Source organism: Apium graveolens, chromosome 10 (assembly GCF_009905375.1).
Source record: "Apium graveolens cultivar Ventura chromosome 10, ASM990537v1, whole genome shotgun sequence".
Classification (NCBI taxonomy): Eukaryota; Viridiplantae; Streptophyta; class Magnoliopsida; order Apiales; family Apiaceae; genus Apium; species Apium graveolens.
The window spans coordinates 51,775,095-51,798,976 of NC_133656.1; the positions used below are offsets into that span (position 1 = coordinate 51,775,095).

General features: G+C 37.2%; 1 protein-coding gene across 1 annotated transcript in view; it reads right to left on the reverse strand.

The window, feature by feature from the left end:
• The window catches only part of LOC141690582 (uncharacterized), a 41,285-nt gene extending 20,596 nt beyond the window's left edge, over positions 1–20,689 (reverse strand). Inside the window, exons 1-7 of the mRNA XM_074495369.1 lie at positions 20,601–20,689; positions 19,405–19,462; positions 18,090–18,449; positions 17,369–18,000; positions 16,365–16,811; positions 16,178–16,271; positions 15,627–16,091 (exon numbers count right to left, since the gene is read on the reverse strand). Coding sequence (XP_074351470.1) covers positions 15,627–16,091; positions 16,178–16,271; positions 16,365–16,811; positions 17,369–18,000; positions 18,090–18,449; positions 19,405–19,462; positions 20,601–20,689 — 2,145 coding nt within the window. The remainder of the gene's footprint in view (positions 1–15,626; positions 16,092–16,177; positions 16,272–16,364; positions 16,812–17,368; positions 18,001–18,089; positions 18,450–19,404; positions 19,463–20,600) is intronic.
• Positions 20,690–23,882: the final 3,193 nt, after the last annotated feature.

The window sequence follows — 23,882 nt, forward strand, 5'->3', positions numbered from 1 at the left end:
ACAGTTACTAGAGACATTCTCTCAACAGGATGAATCTATTGAAATTCGCCATAGGGCCATGGCATCTTGTACTGAGTCAAGCACAATTCCATTACTCACAATAGAACCATACATACCCACAGATGATACTCAGGACACAGAGCAAGGAGTGCACATAGAGTCTGTTACAGTGCCTGCCATAGTTACGGCAGAAGAGCAGTCACATGCTTCTGAGGGAAAATCTGACTCTTAGCCACCCTTAATAGAGTCATTTTCTCCCCTCCCAGATCAAACACCTCTGGCTCCCTCACGGGATTCTCCACTCGCAGATTTATCTGGAGAAAGTGGAGGGCAACTCAGTCAATCTATCCCTGAAGCAATTCAGACATCTATTTCACATGAAATGATAGGTTTGACTGAGGATCGGGACTCGCGAATTCCCATTGCACCACCACTGACCTCTCTTGAAGAGGCTAGGGTGATTTTAACTGCAGGTACAGAAGAACAACAACAGGAAGACTCCTCATGAGCAATTATATTGAGAGAAACACAAGCACGTGAGGTGAGTGAACCAAACACGAGTGAAATTCAGGTGAGAGCACACACAGACACAGACACTGAAAACCTGTTAGCTCAAATTGCTGCTCTAAAAGAAGAACTTGCTAAAAGCCAAGCTGAGGCTCAAGCATACAAAGCACAAGTGGTTGAACGGTCTTCTTCTTCCACCTCTGTCAACAATCAGCTGGCATTCATCAGGAATGATATCTTAGATCTCAAGAACACTGTCACACCAAAGCTCAATTCCATTCAGGAAACTCCAACTTTATCAGCTGATGACATTTCTAACTTCTGCTCTCTACATACAAGAATGACTTCTCTTGAAGACCTGGTTCAAATGAATCATGCACTGGACTCCTCCAGATTTCTAAAGATAGAAACGAGCATGGAACATCTTAATGAAGGAATGAAACACTTATATTTCATGATCAAGAATTCTCACTGCCCTAATGAAGAACAAAGAACTTACTTTGAAGGGCCGTCTGGTGGAGGCTCAGGCTCTGGAGATGATGGAGGTCATGGAGGTTCTAAAGGAAAGTCAGTAGAGGATCCCTCAACTAAGGGGGAGAAGAAAGGGAGTAGTGGAAAGGGGAAAGAAAAAGATACCTCTGCTGGAGACAAAGGAAAGGCTGATGATGTCTACTACATTGGAGAACATGATGACTTTGATATTTTTGACATTCCCACTGAACCAGTCTTGGAAGATAAAGATCGTTTATTTGAAGCTGAAGAGGAAAGTGATTTTAGAGAATGGGAAGAGGAAGCTACAGTGGATCCTATGTAATAACCCCAATTTTTGGAAATTTTTGAAACCCTTATGAATAGTGTTTTTGCTGAATGAGGAAAACTGTTCATGCCACGCTATGTAGGGGTTCTGTTATTGATCTTATGGGATATTATTAGTACTCTATGTGGTATATAAGTGTATGTAAAGATCGTCAGAATCCAATTCTGAACACTTTGATTTTTCCCGGAAATCCACTAGATACGGAGAGAATTGAGTATAAGGTAACAGGATAAAAAGGATTTAAATTAAAGGATTATAAGAGAGGATCATAAAAGGAATACAATATATTGAGAAAGGTTAAGGGAACCTAAGTAATAAGATCCCGGGTATGATCCCTCAAACGATAAACGAGAACGAAAGATAAGCGAACCGTAAAACAAATAAGTGACCAAGAGACAAGCTTGTACAAGAAGCCAGGGATTGTGACATCATCAAACCACAAGGTGTGGACAAGTGGGAGCATTATGACATGTGCAAGGTGACATAGGCATGACAAGAAAGGAAGGAGATGTGGTGACTTTTTAACCACACAAAATCAAGGGCAACTAGGTAATTTACTAAATCAAACACAAAAACCAAGCCAACCAAGCCAAGCAAAATCATTTTCATCAAAAATCAAAAAGAAACCAAGGCATGGTTCATCTCATAAATATGAGTCAGAGATATATGGATATATCCATTTCGTGTCAAAAAGGACTCCTCCCTTTTACTTTTACATTGGGTGTTTTAACAAGTCTGATTATCCTTGTCTTTGTTTATGTCTTGGGTTGGAACAAATTACTATAATACGTCCCCGCCTACGGATTAGTCGACATTTTTCACAAATTTTACGAACAGAAGCTCTTATTTTCATATTTGGCATTCCTCATTTTAATTCTGAATCTATTTTTTGGAAGAAAATAGGTTTCTTTTCATCTCGTCATGCTCTCGGCTTTTACTATTGCAAATGGGCAAAAATTTCAAAAATTCAAGATCCATGCTTCCTAAATTGGTGAGTAAATTCCCTAATCATCTTCATGCTTAGTTAGGGCTATATCATGAGTTTAAGCCATTAATTCCTTCTCAATCTTCTTCATTTAATCAAAGAAGAAGACTATGAATAGTGTTTTCAAGTTTTTAACTTGAAGTTTTTCTTGTTTTTCTTGAAGATCCAAGCTTTCCTAAGACTTCTCAAAGCTTCTTAAGGCTTCCTAGCTCCTCCCACCACTTCAAGGAAGGTATACCATCTCCAAACCCTAGATCCCTATGTATTATAAGATGATTTTAATTAGTAGGATGATATTGTAGCTTGTTGTTGTGATTTAGAGTTTGGGATTTGGAACGGTAGTGAAATGGAATGGTAAATGTTGTGGTTTGATTAAAAGAACTTAAGTATGATTAAAGTTAAGCTTAGGCATAAGTATGAATGATTAAATTGAATTGGTTGGGGTTGTTATGATATGATAAGGATGGATGTTGGTTGTATGTTGGATTTGAGGTTGGTTTGTGGTTGGTTTTGAATGGCTTAAAATTGGGAAATCGCGTAAACATAGCCGTCGTAACGTCCGATTTTCTTTGGACTGTTTTTGTGCATAGCATTAGGACCCGAGAACCCCCTGCTAGATTATGACCACTGCCATGTTTAGATAGCTCATGTTACGAGCTTCGTTTTGATATGTAGTTCGTTCGATTCCGATGCACGGTTTAGGAGAAACGACCGTTTCAAGTAACGGCATTTCGCGAACGAAACTTTTTCCCTCGCCTTACTTCGAAACATAGGTTAAAGACCAAAAAGGGTTAATTAATGTATGAAACATTTATGGTAAGTGTGTTAGGCAGTTGGTAAGACACTCGCGAAGGAATCGCTTTAAAACTCGTAAAGGTTAAATTATTAAAAATGGTGGAGCCGAGGATACCCGAGTGACTTAAGCAAATCAGTGAGCGCAAAACAAGCGTTAGAGTCTAAGTTAGTTAAAGTATAGATTTACAAGTGATTTTGGTTTAATTCCAACTTACTTGTTGTTTATAGGTTACCAGACTCGTCCTGTGCCTTTTATCACCCCAAGTCGCTCAGGCAAGTATTCTATCCGTTATACTGTTGTTGTGATGTATACATTTGTATATGCATGATCTTGCGATAAATGCATATTGGTTAATTAGCAAATGTTGCGATATATTGAAGCATGCTGATATGGTATATATATATGCATGCCTGTCTCATATTCTTGAGTTATATTTCTGTTGGTTCAGTTGATAATACCTATGCTAGAGGATAGCGGTAACTTGCATATACCCTTAGTATAGGGACCCAAAGGTGAAAATATTTTCTAAAACCGGGAGTCGAGGATCCCGAGTAGATTTTGTATATATGGATATGGATATATATATATATATATTTATATATATATATATGGTTATAGTTTTCCAAACTATTAATCGAATAAGGTTTATTCGATAACTTTAACTTTATTTATTATTGAATATTATTTCGAATATAATTCGAAGGCGTATGACTCCTTTTATTTATTTATTTGAATATTATTTGAATATTCATTCGAGGACTTATGACTCCTTTTATTTTATTAATGAATATTATTTTGAATATTCATTCGAGGGCTTATGACCCTTTTATTTATTTATCTGAATATTATTTGAATATTCATTCGAGGGCTTATGACTCAGTTTATATTATTTATTGAATATTTTTGAATATTCATTTGAGGATCTATGACTCCGATTATTTGCTGAGATATATTCTTTATTTTATTAAAGAATAAGGTGTAAATAATCAAACTTATTTTCGATTATTCAAATAAAGATAGTACTTTTATATAAGTATATCTTTGGTTATTTAATATCCATTTCAAGTATAAGTTTTAATACTTCTACTTCGATTATTTTTATAAGGATTATCTTTATGAGAATATTATTTAAATAATAATATTCAGGCATTTTTCTAAATATACTGGGGACTGATTTACTTCATTAAATCAGCTTTACTCCAAACACTCTTTAAAGTGTTTTCGAGTCTTCAAAATGATTTTTAAAAGTTAGAGCGGATCCCAAAACTCATTTTTTATATTTAAGATCTTCCTTTTAAGGGGATTTAAATATTCGCTCAAAACCTGGGGAATCCGGCTCTGTGGTGTATTTTATATTCGCAACAAGGTTGCTGTTTTGATAAATGAATTGATTACTTACCCAATATTCGGGAAGTAAAATTCTTGGAACAAGTTAATCCATTAACAGGCATCGCCTGGGAAATATCGGTGAGTTTTCCTTTCCAACTAGATACGACTTCTTGGTGAAGCCGTATCAACAAGTTTCTACTTGGGGAAAGGGGGAACGAGCTTTACGTTTCAGAGTCATGGATTTCATCTGAACTAGGAGTGGCATAAGTGGCCGAGTAGCGCCGGCCCAGCCTTATTATATTGGCCCAAATGGCCTGGAAGTTCCGCTAAGGCGGTCCATTCCTTAGGAGTTCAGTGTTCGGTTGACAAGTAAATCCGACAGGTTCTCCTCTACATGTAGAAAATGGTGGGGTTGCACTACTACGACTGATCATCGTAAGTGGTCTTCCTGGCGCGGCAAACTCCCGTAATGAGTTCATCATCCAATTGGATATTTCTGCAACACTACCCAGAGCATTTCGATAGAAAGGCTACGGTTGGGCGATTGTTGAGTGTTGGCAGGGTCAAGTTTTCAAAATGATGTTTGCATCAAATGAAGTATCTCATAACTTCATTTTATTTTGATGATATTTTAAAGATTTAATCTATTCAAATCTTGTCTTGTAGTCTCATCTATGTGATGAACTGTTGAAAGCTCATTATACTAGCTTCATAAATGATATAAGTATAGTGAAGTATTTGGTAACTTCATCCCTTGTTTCTACTTATATCTAGTAAGTAATTATCTTACTCGTGATAAAAGATTCTAGTAAGTATCCATTTAGATACTTATATTATTGTTATCACTACATATTATCTTGCGAGCTGTAAGGCTCACTCTTGCTTTATTTCTTCATCACACAACAACAGTTAGGAAAGATGGCCAGACTCCAGCAGACCTAGCGCAAGCGCGTGGGAAGCATCCCGCGTCTTCCCGATGATGTTGTGGCTGCTATAGCTGCAGAGGTAGATCTATTGGTAGATGAGGCATTCTATTTTTGAGAATCAAATTATGTATAATTATAACTTGTGGCAGATAATGGCAATTAACTGTAAATTTATCAAGTAATCATTTTGGGTTGTAATAACTTTTAAATTGTGGATTCAAAGACTTGTACTTATTTAAATTTCATCTCTGAGACTATAACGGGTTGTGGTGTGTGTTAGTGTGGGGTCACAACATAAGGTTATTATTATTAATTAAGTGAAGTGATATTGTGGAAAGAAAGACCGTGACGACCCGGATCCCCGACCCCGGATCTGGGGGTGTTACAGAAATGGTATCAGAGCTAAGCGTTATAAACCTCAGAGATGATGGGACATTAAGATAATAAGTTCACTAAGATAATAAGAACTCTTGCCAAGTTCATAGTCGGACTACCTAACGTAGTACTGACAGTTAAAACCCTTATGGGAACCCTTATAAATGTAGCGATAGAAGCGTAGTTCGTTATCGTATAGAGTAGCGGGACTCCGAACCCTGAGGTTGAGGAGCAACAGCGCGATGATGTTTTATTACTAATTGGAGATCGGATGTGGATCCGATAGAGTGTCCTAATGCAGGACCGGATGATGTTGATATTGAGGATGTAGCGGTTGAGGATGTTGTCCTAGAAGGGATAGTTGCTGAGAAGGATCCCATGGAGGATCCTGACAAGAATGAATAAAGGACCACTGATGAATTGATGACCATGGTTAGGTCGACTACCAGAGGTAGGATTGGTCGGTCACTACCAGAGGTTCGTTCAAGTTTGTAAAGACTAGTAGCCCCTTTAACGCGGCTTACTCGTAAGACTGAGAAGTTCGAATGGACAGAGAAAATGCGAGAACAACTTTTAAGAACGAAGCAAAGGTTGGTGATGTTCCCTATGTTGGCGTTGCCGGATGGAAAATGAGATTTTGTGATTTGTAAGTGACGCTTCGCATAAGGAATTAGGGTGCTTCTTATATAGCACAGCAAGATAATCGCGTCTGCGTCAAGACAATTAAGGGAATTTAAAATTCGATATCCCCACCCATGAGCTTGGGCTCGTGGCAATAGTTTTGCGCTAAAGATTTGAGGCACTATTTGTATGGAGAGAAGTGTGAGATTCACAAACCATAGGAGCTCTAGTACATTCTTACGTAGAAAGAGCTCATTATACGCCAGAGGAGGCGGTTAGAGCTAATCAAGAATTATGATTGGGAGAATCTTTATCCTTCGGGGAAAGCCAATATGGTGGCTGATGCCCTTAGTAAAAAGGAGAGACTCAAGATAATAATGTCTTTTGGAGAGTTTATAAGAGATTTTGAGAAAATGGAAATAGTAGTGAAGGTAACCGGAGCCGGTACCGAAAGCTGTTTGAGATAGCAATACAGCCCGAAGTATTGGAAAAGAACATATTGTGCCAGTAAAGTGATGAATGAAGGCAGAGAGCCAACAAATAGGTATGAGATTAATACCGAGAGAGATGATAAGGGAATAATGAGGTATTCCTATAGAATTTGGGTTCCAAAGGTTTAAGAGCTTAAAGATGAAATCTTAGATGAAAGCTAGTTTGAGGAATAAGAGTTAGAGCAAACCCCGAACATGATAGTCAGGAGGTTGCACCAAGACAAAAGGAACCCATAACATGATGAAGTGGAAAATGAGGATTTAAATTATGTAAGATGACCCCAATTATGGGGAGTAGGAAGAAATATTTAGACTGAGGAACAAAAGTCGAGTAAGGACAGGAGACCCGAGATGGTACCCCTTTACGGCAATTCATGGACCTGTCTAAAGAGAACTTAGACTATTATCCCCAACCACCACCCTGAGGAGACAGTGGCGGTGGGAAATTCTTTCATGACCTTTAAGTCGGCTAAGCTCTCAGATTCCAAGGAACAAGCTGACCCAGTCGAGGCAAGAGCCTGGCTAAAGGAAATAGATGAATCATTTGAGATTCTAAATGATTGACGAACCACAAAAGACTGTTTTGTCACTTACCCTCCTAAGAGAGAGACCATCCGCTGGTGAAAGGCCAAGGAAGGCACGGAGCAAGAGATTATAATAAACTGATTTAAGTTCAGTCAATTGTTTTCAGGAAAGTACTTCCCAAGGTTATGGAGATAGTGTAAAAGCTTAAGAGCCAGAACAAAGGCAGACGAGTATGATGAATTATGAATCTAAGTTGTAAAAGTTATCAAGATTCGTTCTGAAGACACGAATCCAGAATGACGGGATGTTTGAAATCAATGCTTATGTTGTGTTGGTTCATGAAATAACGATAAGAGAAAGGAATATAAAGGCAAGAGAGTTTGAGGAATGATAAGGGAGTTGGGTATGAGGAAACCCTAAAGACTCGTAGAAATAGAAATAGAAAAGTATGTAATCGTCCGGATGAGAGTGATTCACCATGAGTTAAATTGATGGTTGAAGGTATAAGAGATACATATATTTTATCCCCTGTAAGTTGGGAAGATTCGAGGAAACCTTGAGATAATTCGAAGGATAAATAATGAGACGCGGATAGACTGAGGAGACAAGAAAGTAAGAAATTAAGAAAATTGGATGAAGGAAGTGACCTTCAAGAAGGTAAAGTGTGAGACCGGTGGCATGATACCCAGAAAGGGAGACGCCAGATATGAAAGATATCCCAACATTGAGATGACTGTTGAGATAAACAACAAAAGTAAATAAGGAATTATTAAGAAGAAGTTCACGTTGAACATGACCAATATCTTCCAGAACATCCATGTTATCATTACCAAATCAGGAAAGAAAAGCAGATGACCATTGTTATCTTTTGGAGGCCATATAGATTGACCTCAATTTGAATAAGGATGTTATTATGAAGTTAGGTATAGACTATCGAGGTGGGAATGATGAATAAGATAATCTATCAAGGATATATGACTTGATTTATCCATGGAAGGATGCAGGTACCTTTTAAAGGTGGAATTAAGGATAGAACATTGGTAACTTAAAATGAATCCTAGGGGAATGCATACAGGTTGGCATTTCACCCTTAATAGGGATAGTATGAGTTTTGACAGTATGAATTGGAAAATATTAAGGTAATGATGACCTTTAAGTATCAGTGGAGAAAATTTTTCAGAAACATATAGATAATGGTTCTAGTATTAGTAAAGGGTATGTTGATATGCCCTGTATCTAGGGAATACAGGAGGAACGAATCAAGGATAACCTTAGAGGTTTTACAAGGAGAAAGGTAATATTCAAAATTCTCAAGAATAGAAATGTTGATAAAGGAAATATGACGTAATTATAATGTTGCCAAGTGGGGCACGTGTTAAACCACGAGAAAGTATGGATCGAACCAGTAAAGGTCGAAATTGTTCAGGGCAATTAGGACCTAAGATAAAAGATGTTCTAAGTATGATTGAGAGTCAGTCATGACAAGTGATTAGCCTCTAAAGACTGAGGCAATAACTTATGGAAAAATGGTGATATTTTTTTTCCCATCTGATTTTAAGGAAAACATCTTCACTCAAGCAGTGATCGGAAATAAGGTAGAAAATTTATTTGGAGGTGATTAAAATGACATTGACTGTAAGGAAATTTTACTATCAGGAAAGGCCAAAGAGGTGGCCGACACTTTAAAGGTAAGAGGATAATTATAGGCGCTTGTGCCAAAGGAATGCAGTGATGATGGTTACAGCTATGAAGGTTGTATTATGGTTTGGAAGATTGACATTCCTTCTGATGACTGTGCAATACCCAACCGTAATAGTAGTCGGTAAAGGTTTAATTCGTGTAATCGCCATGAGCGGGCTATCTATCTTAGAAGGTCCTATCTTGAGAATAATCCAGGACCATGTTTCAAAAAAGGACTAGATGAACCCTTGAGTTAATTCTTCTATTTAGGGCGTATGATTAAGAATGGTATTAACCTGCTATCGTTGCTTTGATTGAAACTCTTCTGCACTTTTATCTGCTTCATGTCATGAAGGTACGTCAGAGTTTGGAGTGTTCTTCATGAATTGTGATTGATGGTTATTATGTTACCTCCTTAGAAGAATTTGATACGATATGTATGGACTCCGTATAGTTAGCTATTAAGACTTCAAGGAAAATGAATGACTACAGTAGGTCAGTGGTGGACCATAGTAAGGCAGCAATGATTCTGCGAGTAATGAGCTGATTACAACCGTGAGAGTTGTATTGGAATGGTTGTTGAGATTGAGTATCACTAATCGGGTCGTGGTAGTGTATAAGTTATCATTGATAGACTAATTAAGTAGAGTGTCTACCTATTGAATATTTATTCTTTCTTATCAATAGAGAGTCGTATTATTATACGAGGAAGGTTGCGGTGCAAGCATAGAATTCAAGTAACGATGATGTCTAGAATGAGATCCCAGATTCGATTTTCGATGTCGAGGGAGTTTCAAAGGTAATTGTGTATAAGCTCGAGGAAGGGCATGGGTCCATAGAATGATGGACGGGATAGCGAAAATATTTAGGCACGTGAAATGCGATGCTATAATACTTGATGTTGATATAAATACATATATGTTTTGTTCTTCTATGACAACCTCTATAGTTCAGAGGTAGATCCCAAGCCAGATATTTTATGGCAATAAAATTTTTTTATGAATATACAATTCTCTTCAATTCGTTCTTTTCTCTTCTTTTCATTTCATGTAAGCTGAGAAGAACAACCCTTCCAGAAGGGGAGGTATTGCCGAATGACTATCTATCTGTGTGATAGAAGCCGAGTAGGATACCAGCTATTGTTTAATTGCTTGTCAAGTACTAAAGGCTGGCCACCTTCTGTACTAACTATGCGAGATAACAAGTGTTCATGATCATAGTGATCTCTCAATAAATTCTTTTACTTCTATATGAAGGATTAAGCTTTCGAAAATAGAAACAGCTGAAAAAGGAGTAGTAAAGTTATGGTGGTATTCAGAATGGGAACACATTCGTAATACTAAGGTTGACGTGGTTATTAAAAGGTTATAGAACGCTAACGAGCAAAAGTATAACCAGTATAATATTAGGAACGGAAGGTAGTAGCGATTACGAACTCGAAAAGAATGGGTATTGAGAAGCAAAAGCTCTAATGCTAAACGCTATAACGAGAGTCTGTGCAATAGACTTGAAAAAATTTGGAATGATCACTTAACGCGGATTTAGTTATATCACGGCAATAGATCATATGTCATTATCGAGGTGTCACCTTATGAGATCCTTGAGGGAAGATAATGTCGATCTCCCTTATGTTAGGATGAAGTTGTAGAGCGCAAGATGCTCGGACCCGCAGTAGTCCAAAGGACCAGGGATATAATAGATCTAATCAGAGGACGGCTGGTAGTAACCCAAGATGGACATAAGAGGTATGCTGATTTGACTCAAAAAGGACAAAGAGTATGAAATAGGGGGCCTAGTAATGTTATAGGTATCCCCTTGGAAACCCTTGAAAAAGGATTGATGAGGTTCGGAAAGAAAGGAAAGCTAAGTCTACAATTTGTTGGACCCTTGGATATATTAAGACGTTTGGGAAGTTAGCATATGAGCTAGCCCTACCCCCGAACCTGTAGCAAGTTCATAACGTGTTCCACGTATCAATGTTAAGGAAGTGTAATTCAGATGCCAGACAAATAGGGGCATATGAGCGCATAGACATGCAACCAGACGTAACCTATATGGAGCAACCAGGAAGGGTATAGAGTAAAAAGGAACGAGTGCTTAGGAGAAGGGTTATCAAACTAGTAAGAGTTTGATGGTAGAACCACAATGTGGGAAAATTGACTTGAGAGTTAGAAAGTGCAATACTAAGAAAGTATCCCTATTTATTTCTATCTGATTCCGGGACGGAATCCTTTTAAGGAGGGGAGACTGTAATAACCCCAATTTTTGGAAATTTTTGAAACCCTTATGAATAGTGTTTTTGCTGAATGAGAAAACTGTTCATGCCACGCTATGTAGGGGTTCTGTTATTGATCTTATGGGATATTATTAGTACTCTATGTGGTATATAAGTGTATGTAAAGATCGTCAGAATCCAATTCTGAACACTTTGATTTTTCCCGGAAATCCACTAGATACGGAGAGAATTGAGTATAAGGTAACAGGATAAAAATGATTTAAATTAAAGGATTATAAGAGAGGATCATAAAAGGAATACAATATGTTGAGAAAGGTTAAGGGAACCTAAGTAATAAGATCCCGGGTATGATCCCTCAAACGATAAACGAGAACGAAAGATAAGCGAACCGTAAAACAAATAAGTGACCAAGAGACAAGCTTGTACAAGAAGCCAGGGATTGTGACATCATCAAACCACAAGGTGTGGACAAGTGGGAGCATTATGACATGTGCAAGGTGACATAGGCATGACAAGAAAGGAAGGAGATGTGGTGACTTTTTAACCACACAAAATCAAGGGCAACTAGGTAATTTACTAAATCAAACACAAAAACCAAGCCAACCAAGCCAAGCAAAATCATTTTCATCAAAAATCAAAAAGAAACCAAGGCATGGTTCATCATGCTCTCGGCTTTTACTATTGCAAATGGGCAAAAATTTCAAAAATTCAAGATCCAAGCTTCCTAAATTGGTGAGTAAATTCCCTAATCATCTTCATGCTTAGTTAGGGCTATATCATGAGTTTAAGCCATTAATTCCTTCTCAATCTTCTTCATTTAATCAAAGAAGAAGACTATGAATAGTGTTTTCAAGTTTTTAACTTGAAGTTTTTCTTGTTTTTCTTGAAGATCCAAGCTTTCCTAAGACTTCTCAAAGCTTCTTAAGGCTTCCTAGCTCCTCCCACCACTTCAAGGAAGGTATACCATCTCCAAACCCTAGATCCCTATGTATTATAAGATGATTTTAATTAGTAGGATGATATTGTAGTTTGTTGTTGTGATTTAGAGTTTGGGATTTGGAACGGTAGTGAAATGGAATGGTAAATGTTGTGATTTTGATTAAAAGAACTTAAGTATGATTAAAGTTAAGCTTAGGCATAAGTATGAATGATTAAATTGAATTGGTTGGGGTTGTTATGATGTGATAAGGATGGATGTTGGTTGTATGTTGGATTTGAGGTTGGTTTGTGGTTGGTTTTGAATGGCTTAAAATTGGGAAATCGCGTAAACATAGCCGTCGTAACGTCCGATTTTCTTTGGACTGTTTTTGTGCATAGCATTAGGACCCGAGAACCCCCTGCTAGATTATGACCACTGCCATGTTTAGATAGCTCATGTTACGAGCTTCGTTTTGATATGTAGTTCGTTCGATTCCGATGCACGGTTTAGGAGAAACGACCGTTTCAAGTAACGGCGTTTCGCGAACGAAACTTTTTCCCTCGCCTTACTTCGAAACATAGGTTAAAGACCAAAAAGGGTTAATTAATGTATGAAAAATTTATGGTAAGTGTGTTAGGCAGTTGGTAAGACACTCGCAAAGGAATCGCTTTAAAACTCGTAAAGGTTAAATTATTAAAAATGGTGGAGCCGAGGATATCCGAGTGACTTAAGCAAATCAGTGAGCGCAAAACAAGCGTTAGAGTCTAAGTTAGTTAAAGTATAGATTTACAAGTGATTTTGGTTTAATTCCAACTTACTTGTTGTTTATAGGTTACCAGACTCGTCCCGAGCCTTTTATCACCCCAAGTCGCTCAGGCAAGTATTCTATCCGTTATACTGTTGTTGTGATGTATACATTTGTATATGCATGATCTTGCGATAAATGCATATTGGTTAATTAGCAAATGTTGCGATATATTGAAGCATGCTGATATGGTATATATATATGCATGCCTGTCTCATATTCTTGAGTTATATATCTGTTGGTTCAGTTGATAATACCTATACTAGAGGATAGCGGTAACTTGCATATACCCTTAGTATAGGGACCCAAAGGTGAAAATATTTTCTAAAACCGGGAGTCGAGGATCCCGAGTAGATTTTGTATATATGGATATGGATATATATATATATATATATATATGTTTATATATATATATATGGTTATAGTTTTCCAAACTATTAATCGAATAAGGTTTATTCGATAACTTTAACTTTATTTTATTATTGAATATTATTTCGAATATAATTCGAAGGCGTATGACTCCTTTTATTTATTTATTTGAATATTATTTGAATATTCATTCGAGAACTTATGACTCCTTTTATTTTATTAATGAATATTATTTTGAATATTCATTCGAGGGCTTATGACCCTTTTATTTATTTATCTGAATATTATTTTGAATATTCATTCGAGGGCTTATGACCCTTTTATTTATTTATCTGAATATTATTTTGAATATTCATTCGAGGGCTTATGACCCTTTTATTTATTTATCTGAATATTATTTGAATATTCATTCGAGGGCTTATGACTCAGTTTATATTATTTATTGAATATTTTTGAATATTCATTTGAGGATCTATGACTCCGATTAATTGCTGAGATATATTCTTTATTTTATTAAAGAATAAGGTGTAAATAATCAAACTTATTTTCGATTATTCAAATAAAGATAGTACTTTTATATAAGTATATCTTTGGTTATTTAATATTCATTTCAAGTATAAGTTTCAAAACTTCTACTTCAATTATTTTTATAAAGATTATTCTTTATGGAAATATTATTTAAATAATAATATTCAGATATTTTCTAATATATTGGGACTGATTTATTTTGTTAAATCAGCATCACTCCAAACATTCTTAAAAGTGTTTTGCGAGTCTTCAAAATGATTTTTAAAAGTTAGAGCGGATCCCAAAACTCATTTTTATATTTAAGATCCTCCTTTCGAAGGGGATTTAAATACTCGCTCAAAACCTGAGGGATCCGGCTCTGTGGTGTGTTTTATATTCGCAACAAGGTTGCTGTTTTGTCAAATGAATCGATTACTTACCCAACACTCGGGATGTAAAATTCTTGGAACAAGTTAATCCATTAACAGGCATCGCCTGAGAAATATCGGTGAGTTCTCCTTTCCAACTAGATACGACTTCTTGGTGGAGCCGTATCAACAAGTTTCTACTTGGGGAAAGGTGGAACGAGCTTTACATTTCAGAGTCATGGATTTCATCTGAACTAGGAGTGGCGTAAGTGGTCGAGTGGCGCCGGCCCAGCCTTATTATATTGGCCCAAATGGCCTGGAAGTTACGCTAAGGCGGTCCATTCCTTAGGAGTTCAGTGTTCGGTTGACAAGTAAATCCGACAGGTTCTCCTCTATATGTAAAAAAATGGTGGGGTTGCACTACTACGACTGATCATCGTAATTGGTCTTCCTGGCGCGGCAAACTCCCGTAATGAGTTCATCATCCAATTGGATATTTCTGCAACACTACCCAGAGCATTTCGATAGAAAGGATACGGTTGGGCGATTGTTGAGTGTTGGCAGGGTCAAGTTTTCAAAATGATGTTTGCATCAAATGAAGTATCTCGTAACTTCATTTTATTTTGATGATATTTTAAAGATTTAATCTATTGAAATCTTGTCTTGTAGTCTCATCTATGTGATGAACTGTTGAAAGCTCATTATACTAGCTTCATAAATGATATAAGTATAGTGAAGTATTTGGTAACTTCATCCCTTGTTTCTACTTATATTTAGTAAGTAATTACCTTACTCGTGATAAAAGATTCTAGTAAGTATCCATTTAGATACTTACATTATTGTTATCACTACATATTATCTTGCGAGCTGTAAGGCTCACTCTTGATTTATTTCTTCATCACACAACAACAGTTAGGAAAGATGGCCAGACTCCAGCAGACCCAGCGCAAGCGCGTGGGAAGCAACCCGCGTTCTCCCGATGATGTTGTGGCTGCTATAGCTGCAGAGGTAGATCTATTGGTAGATCAGGCATTCTATTTTTGAGAATCAAATTATGTATAATTATAACTTGTGGCAGATAATGGCAATTAACTGTAAATTTATCAAGTAATCATTTTGGGTTGTAATAACTTTTAAATTGTGGATTCAAAGACTTGTACTTATTTAAATTTCATCTCTGAGACTATAACGGGTTGTGGTGTGTGCTAGTGTGGGGTCACAGCATAAGGTTATTATTACTAATTAAGTGAAGTGATATTGTCGAAAGAAAGACCGTGACGACCCGGATCCCCGACCCCGGATCTGGGGGTGTTACACAAATCATCATCGTTATACAACTCTTGATAGTCTCTAGTTGTGGAAGTTATCACGATCGACCAAGTAGGATCAACCGGATCTTTAATGTAAAACACCTGGTTGACTTGGTCAACAGAGATATATTTATCCTTCTTATGGCCTTGTCGATTGAAATCCACAAGTGTGAAGCCAAGATCTTCGATCTTTATGCCTTTATTATTCTCTGCCCATTTACACAAGAAGAGCGGAGCTTTGAACTCATGGTAATCCAACTCCCATACTTCCAAGATTATGCCATAAAAGGTCATATCACTCTCAATGGGGTTTAAATCTTTTGCACTAGACACCTGGACTGCCTTAGCAACCACATGAACTCCATTGTTTTGAACAACCCGCGCATCATCTCGATCTTTCATAAAGTATTGGACTCCATTGACTGAAAAACCTTGATAAGTTAAAACAGAAAATGATGGTTTTCCAGCGAGCCATTGTATCGTCTCTGAAACAGCATCGGGATTTCCCTTCATTTCACTATTTACCTATATATAATATTATATAATAAAAAAATACGTTAGTTGCAAACTACAACTAACAACTATTTAAGTAGACACTACACAAAACCTACTTTTTTTAAACCAATCGGCAAATAGCCGATTGTGCTCTCCCATGAGCCAATGAACACTTTTTTCCTTCCCTCGGTAAATTTCATCCAAATACTCCTTGTGCATTATGAGAATATGCATAAATATTAGAAATAACCCACAAAAATTATATCTTCAAACAAATAGGACAAGTTAATAAAATAAACGTACACGATATAGGGATACACATCATCATTGTTTTGAAGGACATGCAGATGAGCCTCATCTCGCTCTTTTTCTTCCACGACCTTTATTATCGCGGCAGATAATGGACCAGATTGCTTGCCTTGCTCAACTGGAATGCCGACAGTTGTACAAGTCTGGCTCATAAATTTTGTGCAGAATTCTACTGATTCTTCTTTAAGGTAGCTTTCTGCCATACAACCTTCAGGATAATATCGGTTTCGTACGTAGCTCTTTAGCACTTTATTTAATCGTTCGAAGACATACATCCATCTATAAAATACCGGTCCACATAAACGCACTTCTAGGACCAAGTGGACAATAAGATGTAACATTACATCAAAAAATGATGAAGGGAATATTTTTTCTAGATTGTATAAGGTTATTATTACATCTGACTGCAATTTATCGAGTTTCGAGACATCGACAACTTTGCTGCATAAAGCATTATAAAAGAAGCACAGTCGTATGATTGTGACCCTAACATTTTTTGGGAGAACGGATCGAATGGCAATAGGGAGGAGTTGTTGGAGAAGGATATGGCAGTCATGGGACTTAAGCCCGTATATCTTCAAATCAGACATGGATACATAATTTTTTATGTTTGATCCATGTCCAGAGGGAAGTTTCATAGACAAGAATGAGTTCAACACTTTCTTTTTTCGGTCTTCGACAAAGTAAAAGGGGAAGGGGGCAGATAGGTCTTCTTTTCTCCTACTTGAGGAGCTAAATCATGTCTAACACCCATATCAATCATATCACGATGTGCCACCTCACTATCTTTTGACTTTCGCATATTTAATAATGTCCAAAGCAGATTATCACACACATTTTTCTCGATGTGCATAACATCGAGACAGTGGCGAACATGATGATATTTCCAATATTCTAACTCAAAGAAAACAAATTTTTTCTTCCATGGACATTCCACCTTCTTCGACTTCTTCACCTTTTTTCAAAAACAAAAATTAATTCGTTCCTGACGCGCTAACACTTCTTCTCCGGAAAGGGGTTGACATGCGTTCCCCAACTCTTGTTGTCCGTTAAAGGCCGCCTTCTGCCTCCTATAAGGGTGTTGCCTAGGCAAATAACGGCGATGACCTTGGAAGCACATATTCCTACTGTGACTTAAATATTTAGCCACAGTATTGTCACCACAAATTGGACAACTCTTATAACCCTTATTCACGCAGCCTAACAAGTTTCCATATGCTGGAAAATCATTTATAGTCCATAATAAAATTGCTTTTAGAGTGAAATATGATTTACTATAGGCGTCATAAATGTTTGGTTCACCTTCTTCCCAAAGTTTTTTCAGATCATCAATCAACGGTTGTAAATAAACGTCGATGTTATTTCCCGGCTCATGTGGACCAGGAACTAAAACTGACAACATCATGAACTTCCTTTTCATGCATAACCACGGAGGAAGATTGTACATTACCAACACTACTAGCCAGTAAATATATCGATTGACTAACCCATTAGTATGTGGGTTGATACCATCCACTGATAAATCCATCCTAATATTCCTAGATTCACTACCAAAGGCAGGCCACCGATAATCGATATTCCTCCAAGAAGGAGAATCGGTCGGATGTCGCATCTTGTCATCATTTATTCGCTGATTTGCATGCCAAGTCATGAGTTCAGCAGTAAAGGGAGATTTAAATAACCATTTAAATCTTGGAATTTAGGAAAATACCACATGACCTTGGCTGGAACATTGACCCTAAGTTGGCCATTCTTCCGTACTTTCCCACATGACAGCTTGCAATGAAGACACTGAGAAGCATCAGAATGTATGCCCCTATACAGTATACAATTATTGGGACACGAATGAATTTTTATATACTCTAGACCTAAATCGGATAAAGTTTTTTTCGCTTCATATGCGTTAGGAGGTAACACATTATCTTTGGGAAGGATCGAGCCAACTGAAGAGAGCAGCTCAGTAAAGGCAGTGTCGCTAATACCAAACCTAGCTTTCCAGTTGTGCAATTTTAACATTGACTCTAACTTTGTGCACTCGCTGCCCTCAAACAACGGTTGTTCCGCATCAACAGCAAACCTCTGAAAATTATATGAATCCTTATCGTAATTACCCGAATTAAAAGCCGCTTCACAAACTTCAACAGTTTTTGCTGCAGCAAAGTGCTCTGTAGGTTGGTCTGAAGAAGGACGTGTACAACCTATAGAAGACCTAGTACCCCTAGTTGATTTTTCTTAATGCCAAATCCAATCAACATACCCCAAACTAAAACCATGATCGTAGATATGTCCCCTTATAATTTTGGTTGAGAATTTTTTAAAATTCACACATCGACCACATGGACAAGGAATTCTTTTAGGATCTTTACAATTTTCTTCAGCGAAAATTAAGAATTATTCGACGCCAATTTCAAATTCTAAAGAATCCCTATCTTTCGATATCCACGACTTATCCATAACTGAAAATGTATGACCAGCAATCTAGCAACCTAACCACCTGATGGTCATTTCAACATCAAATATTAGAGTAAGTTTATATATCATTTATATTCATTATATACTCATAATTCTACTATACTATATTTCTTGGTTATTAGATATAAATATTTATTAATTTTTAATAGATATACTATGTTTTATGTTTTATCCTCATTATACAGCTAAAATACATACTTAATACTAGGATTTAGCGGTATATATTTATCACAAGTTATGCATTGCTTAATTACTTCATGCTAAATAAAACCAAGAAAGTCAACATTGTTTAACTAGCATAATCAAGACAGGTGCATATATTCAAGCGTGAATTAATAACAAACATGCCCTTAAAAATTGAAAGATTTTACACAAATGACAACTAGCACATTCATGGCATCTCATCTATTAAAAGTGAACGATATACTAAATCTTATACATAAAAAACAATCCAAATCAAATAATGTATACATAAATAATGACAGATCGATTACTGGTGAATCCCTTCCTAAATAATGTATACATAAAAAAGGAAAAAAGAAAATGAATAAGAATTTCTAACCTCCTTCTTGAAGTAAAATGTGCAGGCACTGTCAAATTCCGAGACTAGATGAGATAATCTGCAAATGGACAAAATCGAATTTAAAAACATACTATTACTTAAAACTTTAAACGGACAAAAATCGGAAGATATCAACCAGAAAAGAAAAATACATGCAAATATCAAACCTAATTGATATATTTAGGCAAGCCTAAATATATATAGATAAGAACACAAACCTAATTTATGTTAAAAAAAATGCAGATTTATGTAAATATATATACATGCATATTTAAAACAACTCAAGAAAAAATATAAAATTAGAGTACAAACCTTATTTGGATCAATGAATTTCAAAACCGGTTCAAAAAAGGAAAAAACCCATTAAAATTTATGAACAAACCCTAATTGAACAAATGTAACCTAATCGAACATATAAACCTAAATGAACAAACATACATGTTCAGAAATTCGGGTTTCTCGTAGATGGATTTTTATTAACTGATGGTGTTCTTCAATTTGGGGTTTAATTAAAACCTATGTACTTATTATAAACTGATATGGTGTGTGTGTGTGAGATAGAGAGAGATGGAAGAGAGAGAGGGAGAGAAGCAAAGAGATGGAAGAGAGAGGGAAAGAGAACCAGAGAGAGTGAGCTCAGAGAGAGAAAGAGCAGAGAGAGTGAGAGTGAGAGAGAGAGCAGAGAGAGAGTGAGAGTGAGAGAGAGACAGGAAAAAGAATTAGGGGAAACGGGTTTTTTTTGGTTGGGGGGGATATTTGGGGAATAAAGGGGGGAAAGTTTCTGCGTATTTGTTTTTAATTTTTTTAAGTTAACCATCGACAACGGTTGTAAAATACAACCGATGTCTATAAAACAAAGACATCGGTTATATAGAAAACCGATGTCTAACTAACGTTTTTCATTTTTGAAAAATAAGTATAGATATCGGTTATTTTCTGGACCGATGTCTAAAACAATAAGTAACATCGGTTTTAAAATAACCGATGTCTAAATGAACTTTAACATCGGTCGTCTGAGCAACCGATGTCTAAGGACCGATGTCTATTGACAGAATTCTAGTAGTGTTTGTTTCATCTTCAGACTCTGCTCACTTCCCTCTTCTGCTATCGTGGCTTTCTGTATTAGGGTGGCATAGTCGGTTATCTTTGGTATCGATAGCTTGTTTTGGATCCACTATTTCAGTCCTTGCTGAAACCTCACAACCTTTTTCTCTTCAGTGTTAACAAGCTCTGGCATGAACCTAGACAACTCAGTGAACTTGGCCTCGTATTCAGCTACATTCATGTTATCCTATTTCAGCTCTAGAAATTTTAACTTCATTTCAATCTCCATAAACCTTGGAACATATTTCTTTAAGAACAATTTTGTGAACCTTTCCCAGGTAAAAATCCCCTAGGGCTCCAAATTCTTCTTGGCTTCCCACCAGTAATTTGCCTCTCCCTTTAGGAGGTAGGTAGTAAAATTAGTTTTATGGGCCTCTTTGGTGCCTATTCGTTCAATTTTTTTCTCCATTTCTTTTAGCCAAGCCCTTGCTTGAACAGGGTCGGCAGCTCCGTGGAACTTCGGGGGTCTAACAGACTTAAAAGATTTGAAAGCATTGGGCATCACTTGGTGAGGTGGCTGGGGCTGATGAGGTTGAGGGGGTAGTTCTAGGTTCTGCCTAAGTAGTTGCATAAAGCGGTCCATTGGATTTTCAGCCACTTCTGTATCATTGGTATCTTCAGCCTCTATTTCTTCATAATTTTCATCATTCAACTCATTATAATCTTGTTCTTCATTATTATTAACGGTGGGCTTAATGCTCGGTGTTCACAGTTAATACTACCCTGGCTGCTAGACACCATCGGGTGTTCTCTAGTTCTCATTCTTTTTGGCGGCATATCCTGTTGCATATATTTATTTAGGTTGCTTTCATTTGGCTGTTATCACATTTTCTAATTTATTACAACATGTATAATTACGCATGTAATGATAATGAGGATCTAAACCAAAATTGAGAAATCACAAAGTACTAGTACATTAATTATACATAATTTTGGCCATAAGCCGAGTTTGAATACATCACAACTAGATAACATAACATACATACTGTCCCAAAAGTACAAACCTCCCCAGCTGGTGGTACTAACATAGCCAATAAAATCTACCCAAAACAACTAGCCCAAAATAACTAAGTACACACCACTGCAGAAAATAACCATCAAACTCCTCAACGCTCGCTGACCCGAGTAGCCTTCCGGGCCCTCTTCATAGCATCAGTCACAACTCGGATGACATCACTCCTACTCACCGGGCCACAGAGTGGGGACAAAAGGCGAATCCTGCCTAAAGCCCTCTGTTCAATATGGTGCATGGCACAACGCATGTGTCGAGTACTCGTGTCCATACGCCTGCCCTGGGACCCAGTCCGTATCTGCCTCTCAGCAGTCAACTGATACCTTAACTCGGCCACTTGGGCCTCAGCAGCAGTCAGGTCCGCGGCATAGCGGCCTACCACCCAATCATGAAATACTAGCGACACCACAGGTAGAGGTGGTGGTGGAGGTAGGGGGTCGATAGGGGTCGCTACCATCCCATCCAGTATCAGATCCATCTCATCGTCACCCTCAGTGGGTGCTGGACTCACAGGTGCAGGTGGTGGGGTGGGTGCCTGCTCAGGGGCGGCTATCTCTGTCTCTACCTCTATCTCCTCCTCAGGGTCCTAATCTGGGTCATCGTCAGATATATCCACAACTGCGGCAGGGGCGGGGTCAGCTATCTCCATCTCTGCCAACAGGGTCTCATCATGGGCTCTCTCATACTCCTCGACATCATCAGGGTCCGACATAGCGGGTACCTACAATACATTTAACACACGCATCACTAACCTTAAACATTTAAGTTATCCTTAAGGGTTCTTATTTTCAGTGCTACCCTTGTAGCCCAACTACGAACTCGATGTGAGTTCTTAATCATTGATTTGGTTGATTCATCACTTTTTACCCCAATGTTTCTGAGACCTACAACCTAGGGCTCTGATACCATTTCTGTAACACCCCCAAATCCAAGATCGGGAATTCGGGTTGTTAATCTCACTTACTATTTACCAAAATTTGATTAAACCACTTTTACTAATATCATTTGACATTTTCATTCATAACTCACACACGCATATGTTATATTCTCAGAAACATTACTAAAATAATCCACGTGCTAGTTAAGTTCATTACAAATTTAATGTAATTATCCCAAAAGGGTGAACACCGAAGGCAACTCTACATGAGACTGACTCGGGTCACAAATGTTTTAGTTCTTAGATCAGAGTTTACAAAAGGGAAACCAACTCTACTCGTCTACCTGATGGGGCTGGCACACAAACAACCTATGATACTCACGAGCATCTCCTACCCGCTTGCGGGCAGTAGTCCTGGTCTGAGCCATATTGGTAATCTGTTATGATATGATATATAAAAGCAAGAGTGAGCATTATAGCTCAGCAAGGTATGAATATCCATAAATTAGTATGTGTGAATAAGAAAACCAATAATTGAACTTTGTATTTTCAAAGACTCTTAAAAATATATATGCTTATCAAATTTATTATATTCTCGAAATCAACTATAATATTATATCCCCTCTATACTTGTATTCATCTCTTTTCCAAACATTAAGATTATACTTGAACCAGGATTATAAGCCGGAGTTGATATTCGCATCATATATGTTATGATTTAAAATTCAGCCTTATCGGCCTTCCATTGTAAATTGTACAACAATCTTTTTCCAAAGTGGAAGGAAAGGGACTATACTGGAGTAAACCACGTATGCAGTGATCGCCATATACGCAAACTTTCTCTACTAGTAGAAGGTGTCAATCGACGTGCGATAATTAACCTAGCCATCTTTGGGCTTTACAAGACACTACACGGCTTTTCTCATATTACCGTACAAGTCTGAAACTCAATGGTCACACACGGTCCACATAACCGTACAATGCGCCATTACTCTCATGGTTGCTGCCCGATACTATCTCTTGACCGGGAAGGCCACATTCCAGTCCCAAGATAAACAATAATGATAACTTTCATTTTAAAACCCTTTTCAAAGGAATAGGTCATTTGGAGTTGACCTTCATTCAGATGATTTGTTCGTTAATCTTTAATTCAATTGATCCTTGGGAGTTGTCGGAGTTTTGAACTTGAAATCATATTCAATCCCTAACTATATTAGGGGAATACATATATATTAACTTCTTGTTTTTTACTGAGCGAGAAGTCAAAACTCTTATGCTTCTAGACTAAGTTTTCCAAGGTTTTGATAAGTTTCAGATGGTTGATCCCTTTGTTGAGGTTTGAATAATTTAGAAAGTACCTTCGGGAACTATGTCTATTTTTAAATAATTTTTAGAAGTCCGGAAAACATTTTTATTAAATATTTAGTGTTTCAGAATATTTTTAAATAAGGTTGAAATAATTAATAAACCTTAAATAAATAATCA